Source organism: Fulmarus glacialis, unplaced genomic scaffold (assembly GCF_000690835.1).
Source record: "Fulmarus glacialis isolate BGI_N327 unplaced genomic scaffold, ASM69083v1 scaffold47065, whole genome shotgun sequence".
NCBI lineage: Eukaryota > Metazoa > Chordata > Aves > Procellariiformes > Procellariidae > Fulmarus > Fulmarus glacialis.
The window spans coordinates 1-9,524 of record NW_009214535.1 but is presented as its reverse complement, the minus strand read 5'-3'; the positions used below and the strand labels follow the sequence as shown (position 1 = coordinate 9,524).

The window sequence follows — 9,524 nt, the reverse complement described above, 5'->3', positions numbered from 1 at the left end:
GGGGGGGGCTCACCCTGCTCCCCGGCGCTAGCCCTCCTCAGCGAGCCTCGGCCCTGCAGAAGCCCCGGCCTCGACCGCAGAGCCGTCCCTTCACACCTCCGGAGCCTGACTCTGAGGGAGGAGCCTTTTTCACTGCGTTGTCGGAGCGCCGCTCCCCTGTGGTGTGAGGAGAGGCGCCATGGCAGACCAGCACTCAGCAGCAGTTGGGCAAATCTCTCTAATTTCTCCCCTTACTGTGAGGGTCAGATTTTTTTTATTTATTGTTATTATTATTTTAGTACAACAGTCAATCAGGTTGCCCCAATACCGTGGCTATTTTCCCACATTAGCACCCATGACCGCCCAACAGGTTGAAAACCCAGGCAGCCCTCACAGGTAAGTTTATTTTGTGGGTTTGGGTGGCCAGGCCGAAGGTGCAGGAGTAATTCCAGCCGGACGCTCCGCACGTTTTCCTGGAGCAATGTAATGACTTGCGTTCTGTACTTGTAGGTTTGCCTGCCTTTTGCCCAGTGAAATTCAGCTCGAAGGGCCATCTGCCAGCCTGGCTCCACGGGGAGGAGACCAGCTTTTATCCAAATGCTGTGGTAACCTCTGCTGGCTGATCCTCGCTGTTACATCGGTTGAGACGCTACTAGAAGGAAGCTTGTAGGCTGACACAAGTTGAGCAGAAAAAAAGACATCAGAAGAGGTATATTACATTTGCTTACTCATACTTTTGTATGCATTTGCTACTACAGAGGATTGGGATTTTTTTAATATAATGTGTATTTTTAAGGCATCGGCAATTTAGATAAATCAGGACCCTGTTCATCCACGTATGAACATGTTTATTTCCTTAGCACAACTTTTATTTCTAAGCAGCTCTGTAACTGTAGTTTGCAAATAATCTACATTTTTCAGTTTGAAGATGTGTCATCTTACACAACTGATAAATGCATTTTTATGCATATGACAATGTCAATAGCTTAGGATGCTGGAGTGGCTGGGCCCCTGTGACATACTCAACTTCTATGAGTTAACACAACAACCTGTGACTTAACCAACTTCTTCAAATACTGATTTGTGTGTGTGTATGTGTAAGACAGCTATTATTTATATGAATAGGTACATTAAAGGCTCCAGGTGACGCCACGGTCAGAAGTCATAGGAATGTAGAGTTGTCTTCTTGCTCTGAGGAGTTGAAAATCTAAAGAAATTTTGCACAGGACAGGAACAGAATGCAGACAATTGACGTATGATTCCCATTCACCTTGATTCCTATTAGTGTGCCTTACTCTGTAGGTGTGTGCAGAGAGACAGAAAACATACTGGATAAGCAAGAGCAGGATTTTATTGGAAGCTTCTATTAAATTGGCAACAAATCAGGTGCTAATCCTCATTTCAACCATTAATAGTAGAAACAGATTAATTGTAATCTCACAGGTGAACTAACACCTGCCTCCTATTCCATTTGGAACTATAGCTTGTGGTCCTCTATCCCCTTAATTGAAATACATAGTAGAAAATTTTCTACAAGACAAGCTTTTCAGCTAGAATGTGTTTCTTACTTATCTCTACTCTGCAACTTTGTGTTATTTCACCATAGGTGAAACTGCAGACCACAGCAACAAACATGCTTCGATCTGAAAGCATCCTGAGAATTCTTGCTTAAGACCTATACTTCTGGTCTACTAAGAGCCATGATTTCTAAGAAAAATCTATGACCATATGACTGCCTCGAAAATGGAAAACATCAGGTAGACAATATGCATGTTGCTACAAGTCAGACCTTATTTGACCAAAAATATTAGATAGAACTGCCTGTTTAATTAGACACGGATCAAAAATGAAGAACTAAGTACTTTCCCATCATTCCCTGCAGGTTTTGAAGTTGGCATTTTTCCCCCCTCTGCATATAGTTAGTTGTTTGCCTCAGGTTGTAAAGAAATGCAGAAGACTCTTATTAAAGCACCAATAATTTGCTGAACTCCACCTTTTGTGGAACTTGCTGAGTTAAAGAAATTCTTTTCATCTCCTCCCCCCCACCTCTCCTTGACTAGAATAACTGAAGAATATCACATTATGGCGCTAGGTTAAAGGAACTAGTGTTTTTGCAGTTTAAGTGACTAGCATAAAACAGAACAAATCCTAAAGCTCAAGCCTGTGCAGCTTATGAGAAGGGAAGTAAAAAAAACTTCCCTAAATGACAGGGGAAGTCCAAAAAGTCTTTGCTTTTTAAAAGCATATCAGAACAAAGATTCATGTTTAGGATTTGCTGTGCTTAGTGCTTTATATTCTGAAATGGACTACTAACATAGTTTGTTAGAAAGTTCTCCAAGTGGTTAGAGCCTGAACGCTTACAGGAGATAGAGTGAAGAATTGCTACTACAATGAGTGAGATTCTGAGAATGCAGAAACCATGATCCCAACTCATCAACTGTTTAGTGTTGGCCTCAAGCCAGAAGTTTGCTTTTGCCTTTTCAGAACCCCAGCCCATCACAGTAAGAATTTTTATCCGATTCTCCATGTACCATCCCAATGGAGCAGTACAGCAGGTTCTTTCAAGGCCAATGGCTCAAGTTTAAATTCAGCTAAGATAGCAATTACTGCTTTGCCCTTCTGCCATAGATTACTCTTTCCAAATTGGTAGAGCCAAATACTATACCTGTTCCTTATTAGATGTCAGAAGCTACCATTTTTCACTAACATTAATATTCTTGTAAACTACAGAAATCAAGGAGTACACAACCCATTCAATTATCCCCAGCGTTGACCTCGGTGCAGATAAGCAGAGCTAGTTGCTCCATCAAGAGCTCTCATTAAATCTGCTGCCAAACACAAGTCAACAACCTGAGTCTCTTAGCTGACAAATAGAAAAGACATGTCAGACAGCCACTGACAGCCACAGAGGCACCAGACTTTTTTGCAAGAGGGATGGACATCACTTAAATCACACAGCAGTATTAACAGGAAGCACAGATTTGACATCTCACCATATCTTCACAACATGAAGCAATCATTTGCATTCCTTTCCCTGCTCAATCCACTTTTGCAAAGGGCCAGATCTTTCTGTGCACCATTGAGAGAAGCATGCTCTTTTCTCAGATTAAAATGAAACAGATTTCCTGTTTGCCTCTACTTGCTTGCCTTTATTACACATATTCAAGTTAGTGTCCCTCTCTGCTCCACTGCATTCTTCAAATTTACATTTTGGTACAGTTGCCTTGTAGTTCAAGGAAAGACATGACAACAGGCAGTATTTTGGAACACAGATAATTTTTTAATGATTTAACATACAGTATAGACACTAGTTTAACAGCTCAACAACCAGGGAGGGAGGATGCCGTTTCTGTCCCATTGAACGGGCAACGGTCACAATGCACTTCTGATCGCATCCTGTTTTTCTAGAAGATAAGGGGGCCAGGAATTCCCACTAATGTTATCTGAATTAGGTTGGTTCTTACGATTTCTTACAATTACTGCTTCAAGCGGTGGTATCACTTGCTAAGGAATTAACACTAAGTTGAAAAAGAAAGCAAGAGTAAGCCATCAGTATCTTGATCTCAGCAGTCTGGTGCAAAAACATGAATGCAGGAATGATATAATAGACCAACCTGATGCCCTTCCCTGAGGAAAACAGTTATGAAGTGCTGGAACAGGGGTGAAGAATCCGTTTAACACTGAAAAGAGAAGTAACCTCTGCTACCCTCTGAAGACAGCATTTCACACTGCATCTTCACACTGTATCATGTCTGCTGCAGCAAGTTGCCATAGGATGGCAGCAAAGGGGAGACAGATTTTCAGCTGGATAAACTGCTAACGCTAAAGCTTTTCAGCTTTCGGAGAAACAAGATTTTCAACAGAATCTGCTGACAGAACCATTATCTCACTTGATGACTTCTGGGAAAGAACAATGAAAACAATGCAAGTGGATTTTATCAGATGGCTGGTAACGCTATTTCTTGTTTATATCATATGTAATTGCAATAGCATTCTACAGATCTTTTGCACCACTCCACCACTGTGCTTGGTGGTGGTTTTTTGGGTTTTGTTTTGGTTTTGTTTGGGGTTTTTTTTGTTTTCTCTTTAAAAAGCCTCTGTAGATTGTTTTATTTCAGTCAGGGAATAGGAAATATCAGTTTAAATAAGGATATACAAAGTCAAAATCATGGAGGAGATGGATGGGGTAAAAACAAGAGAAAGGAGGATCTGTATATAGAAAAGAACAGCCCAATTTTGTCTAGCACTTGGACTTTACCCAGTGACTTGCAAGGAGAGCACAAATTTAGTCAGCATTTTACAGGTTCTCTATGCATCTTTTCTGTGTTGAGTGGCCTTAAGAGGGAGACAGTTTAAATTGCAACTTTAGAGAGCTAGGATAAATTGCGGGAGAACCAACCCTGTTCTAGTGCCGTTCTGATCAGACCAAAATTCCAGAGTAGCAAATATGTCAAATAGCAAATCAAAAATATCATGACTGTTGAACTGAACTCATGCAACACGGTTGTCCTCAGCGGAGGGCTTGCGCCATGTTCTGACATTCTAATTACTTCATGCACAAGGACATCATTAAACTGAAATCCTAGAACAACTCCACCCTTTTGCCTCCTGCACGACTAGGAGCGAAGAACATTTGAATTACCAAGGCCTGAACAAGTTCAAACAAACAAATCTTCAGTGTTCCCCATCAGAAAGTGGACTAGCAGAGAGCTGTTTACAAGACTAAGACTCCTCTTTGAGGAAACTGTTGCAGAGTAACAAGGAAAGTGTTTACAGACTATAAACATCCCATCCTAGGCAAATCCCTGGTCTTCTCTCGTGCTATGGGACTTTGACAGAGTAACAACTCCATTGGAGTTCTGAATGCTTTAAAGTCACTAAGAGGAACATAAGCACTATAGTGACAAATCCCAATACAATTCCTTTAGACTAAGGAGGAGAAAAACCAACAGTTTTAGACAGGATCTAAAATATCCTTTCTACCTGACATAACAAAACAGGGGCTGAAAGGCATCAACGACTACCTATGCAAAGCATCAATACTTTCAGCTAGTAATCCATATAAAATGAATAAATAATTCATAATTACATATGTAGCGTACACCATGCATGTCAAGAAGTGCTCCAGAGAGAGAAGCACAACAGGCATGCTTTACCCTCTAAAAGCAAAAGTCCTCTGATTATTACTGTCACTCTGGAAAGTCTCTGGACTGCAGAGACACAATTGAACCTCCATGTACAGCTGCAAAGCTACATTAGATATTTTTCCTATGAAGTTTTATAGCCTAGATCAACTCCGTGCATCCTGAAATTTAGAGGAAGCATTCAAAGAATGAACTAGTACTCTAGTACAGTACTAGCATCTAGTACTCTAAAGCAGGTGCATAACAAACTGAAGGAAGCAAGATTCAATCCCCGAGAACTTAAGTCCCTCGCTTACACTGTACACCTCTGGGTTTGTCCCCAGAAACAACATAAGCCATTTACACTGAGGCTCCCGTAAAGCAGCAGCTGTTGTCTTGCTCTTTTGGATTCTAGTCTCCAGTTGCTTCCCGTTGTTGCTTAGATCATGCAGCTTTCAAACAGGCAGAAGCTCTGGGGGATATTCACCATAGCAGTATTTTGCAATTGGATCTCTATAGGTGTTTTCATGCTGCACGCTCTGTCAGGACGAGAAGAAGCTTTAACAATACACACATATTGAAACAATACATCCCTTCACTGAGGGCAAAAACCCAGAGCATTTATGTGTACGCAAAAAATTTCCCAAATTCTTCTACACATTAGAGTATCATTTGGAGTCAAACAACACTGCACTCCCACCATATAAAAGACAGTTACTATATTATAGCACTTTAATGTTGAACCATACCCAGAACCTCCTTTTCAGGAGACTACCCAAGTAGGTGGGAACAGATTCAATATTTAAAAAGAAAAAAAGTTACATATGTTTAGGCAGTATCTTCAAATGTCTTAAGCAAGCAAGGCATAATAAAAGTTGCTACTTGAGATGTGTGCATTTTTCTTGATAAAGCTAGAGTTCAGATAACATGGTTAAAAAAAGAAAAAACAACTTTGGAGACATTTGGAACTATGTCCTTTGTTTGCAATCCATCCCTATTGCTATATTAAATACACAAGCTGCATGACATCTCCAACAGCACTTTCTAAGAGGGCCAATGCTTGCTTAGATCAAAACTTGTAATAAAATCACTTGGGTAACAGAAGTTCACCTCTGTTCTTAAAAAGCAAAAAAATTACAACATACTTTTTGAGTTACTATGCAGATGATTGTCAGCATATGGTAAGTCTAAAAGTGTACCATAAAGTAAATAGCATTCTGAAGCTACTGGGAACAACTCTCACTGTTCCCATTCTTACGAGATCTTCCCCAGAACTCATCTGAGATCTTCACTGATCACTGAACTCAGCTAGTCTCTTTTCTAAAGAGAGAGTACAACTCATCCTGCTCCAAATAAGCACTTTGCCCTTCATTTACTGCTGATGTTACTATTTCACCTTAAAAATCAGAGGATTGCCTTCAGATTAGCTCTCAGCCATAGCTTCAGCGTTTATGAAAATGCCTGTGTGCATACAAGCACAACAGACCAAGTCCCATTTTCCAAGGCCACCTTTTTCCATTTTTGAGCCCTGGCCATGTACTTGTGTCTTACCTGTGATGAAGTCCTACATTTTGCCAGACACAACTCAAAGCGATCTTCCACTGCCATGAAGAGGTTTTGGAAAGCAATAGCTGCCCGGTTCAAGAAACGTTCCAGAAGATGTTGCTAAAGTGGTTAGCAAAAAAGAAGACAAAACAAAAAAACACAAACACCGTACTTCAACAAGGATTAATCAAAGCCCAGCTTAACCTACACAGCTCAAGTATCAGAGGAATAGTAAGCAACTCCATTTAGAATTTCTAGCAAGCACTGAAAGGTTAACACATCACAGAACCCCAGCAGTAGGAAGAGAATCTAGAGAACCTAACAGAATACAGCAAAGTGCTAATTGCAAAATTGACACTGACTGGAATAGCTTTTCTGCAATCATTTCCCTTCAGCAAATGCAATTCCCCTGAAGTTGAAACATTTTGAAAGGCTCCCAGTATGTCCTCTCAAAGGTGGGAAGGATAGAATTTTTTAAAGCTTTATTTATAGCTTGCAATATGGTCCTTGCAGACTTTCCTCATCCTTCCAAGAAAAGGAACTGTTCCCTCTAACCGAAAAGCTCCTCACAAACAAGCACTTTTAGCCACAGAGGAACCTGAGAACACCTGAAAAGGAGGAGAAGGTCTATGCACCTTGTTGGGCTGCAGGCAACAGGAAACACAGTACTCGTACACACTGCAGCAACCATTGGGAAGGCAGCTGTCACAGCTGTACAGCTTTGTACTGGGCACGTTGACATTGCAACAGCCATTTACCAGTAGGTCCTTCCTCTCACAGATGTAGCCTGAAAAACAAAAACAGTAGTAGCAACTGGCAAGACGTACTCCTTTGTACGTCCTATAGACATGCTATAGTAAGTATCACATCACTTAAGAACAGGTTTATTTATCATTTAGTAGATTATGATCCCCCTCAATTTGGTTTAAGTCCTAACTAGCAATTCTTTGAAATAACACTTGGACATAGAGCTGAGTTTTACTACAACCTGGTGTTACTTGTACAACTATTCTGTACCTACTCTAATATGCTGTATATACAGTATGAGTCTTTAAATGTAGAGTATTTAAGTTCTGATTTCTTTTTGGCATAATTTTTTGTTGTGATTGGAAGGGGAAAGGTGATTGGTGATGATTGTACTGGAGAAAGCTATGACCTACATTCTTTCAACTGGTCTATGTCTGGATAGCTCTCTTTATAGTTCAGTATGAAGGGACTTAGATTTATCCATGCAGGATAGCTGCAATATCCATTGTTGAGAGGAATCCTTGATAGTATAGAACCACAGTGTGTGTCCCTACAGAAACTGTACTACCACAGTGTTAGACTGTGAAAGATATCCGTGATTTTAGAGACCTTAGTGAATCAGCGGTAAGCATAATTCAAGCAGTGCTACATGTAATATTGATGCAAAGCACAGAAATGTGGTGGTTTTTCTACAGCCTTGATTTCTGGTCAAGAAAGGTCCAGTGCCTGAGCAACAAGCACACTGGGGAAGCATATATGCATGGCAGGAAAAGCTGCATACACTTAAAACAAGTGGTTAATTTGAGAACCTGCAAGAGATATCCTTGGGTTTACAAGGGTCAGATGAGCTTGTTAACTGTGACTGAGCACTAATTATACCAGTCCTGACCTGCCTCCATAGAAGGTCAATCAGGTTTCCCCAATTACTCTCCCTAACATACCCTACAGTAGGAATACACTGCAGGGAGATACAAATAGCTCTGCAAGCAACCACACTAAATTGAGCAGGACTCAATGTTTGAGTTCTGTGCAAAGGCAGCTGGAGTTACTTGAATCTAAGGTGGTCCTGGAAGCAGTACAGCTGCACTCCTAAGGTACCGTGCCTGAGCCGAGTCCAGCTGGACCCAAGCCTGCTGTGCACAGTCAGATCAGCAGTGTCTGCAGCCACAGCAAAATTCATCCAGTCTGAGGATAAAATGCCAACAGCTGAGGTTCCACAGTAAGACTGCTTTAATAAAGAGCAATTGTTACTTGGAAGTGCCATCAACAATCAGACAGGCAAAGCAGCATTCAACACTGCAATACGCAGAATAAATTCTTAGTATCAAGTATACCCAGTTCATCTGTAATGAGGAGCTTCCCCTGCACAGAATTCCTGCACTGGTTACTCAGCTGACTGCTGTTTCCTGAACTGAACTTCACCTTCCACATGATCGGCTGCTCATGCTCTTGCACTTGGAGGAGATTCCGATCTCTCACTGTCCTTTCTTCCTGCAAGGAAAGACAGCAATGCAACCAAACATACACATTCCTTCTGCCATTCCAATCCACGTGCTTTTCCCACAAGTAAAAATGCCTAGTAGTTGTAAATTCAGTTGTCAATGGAGTAAGCACCATATTACTTGCAGTAGCTTACTTTTTGCTATACACAGCGTGAAAGCAACGTAATCCAGTAAAACGGGGGTATGCGAGTTCACCGCAGGATCAGCTAACACAGCCAAATTCACATATTTCTCTGTTGTAAGTTCTTTGCTAGTGGAATTACAGTTCACAAGAGATACTACAACAGAATAATCAAGTCCCTTCGAGATTTTTTTTTTTCCCCCACTATTGCTGTCAAATACAGTATCAGACATGACTTTTTGTAACTCTTGTCTTTATTTAATAATTATGATGTAATTCTTCGGGCAACATATCCCAGGAGTTCAGTGACGGCACTTGAAGAACAAAAGTTACCCTGGGATAAGGGATGTTTTAATCCACCCCGCAGTGTGCCGGGGCCGGGACCGGGTCCGCATGTCCCGCCAGCGGGACGGGGGCTCCGGGGAGGGCACTGACCTGCTTGAAGGTGCTGGTGAGGAAGTAGACGAGGGAGAGCCCGAAGACGACGCCGAGGACCCAGCGCTTCCT

At 41.4% G+C, this 9,524-nt stretch overlaps 1 protein-coding gene across 1 annotated transcript; it reads right to left on the bottom strand.

Annotated features, from left to right (window-relative positions):
* Positions 1-5,342: 5,342 nt before the first annotated feature.
* On the bottom strand, positions 5,343-9,521 carry LOC104071070 (chromosome unknown open reading frame, human C12orf49; the record flags this gene model as incomplete). Its single annotated transcript, XM_009578583.1, has 5 exons — positions 5,343-5,641; positions 6,654-6,767; positions 7,283-7,434; positions 8,729-8,885; positions 9,453-9,521. Coding segments are annotated over 5 exons (576 nt in total), but the record flags the coding sequence as incomplete, so codon positions are not given.
* Between the last annotated feature and the right edge of the window lie 3 nt (positions 9,522-9,524).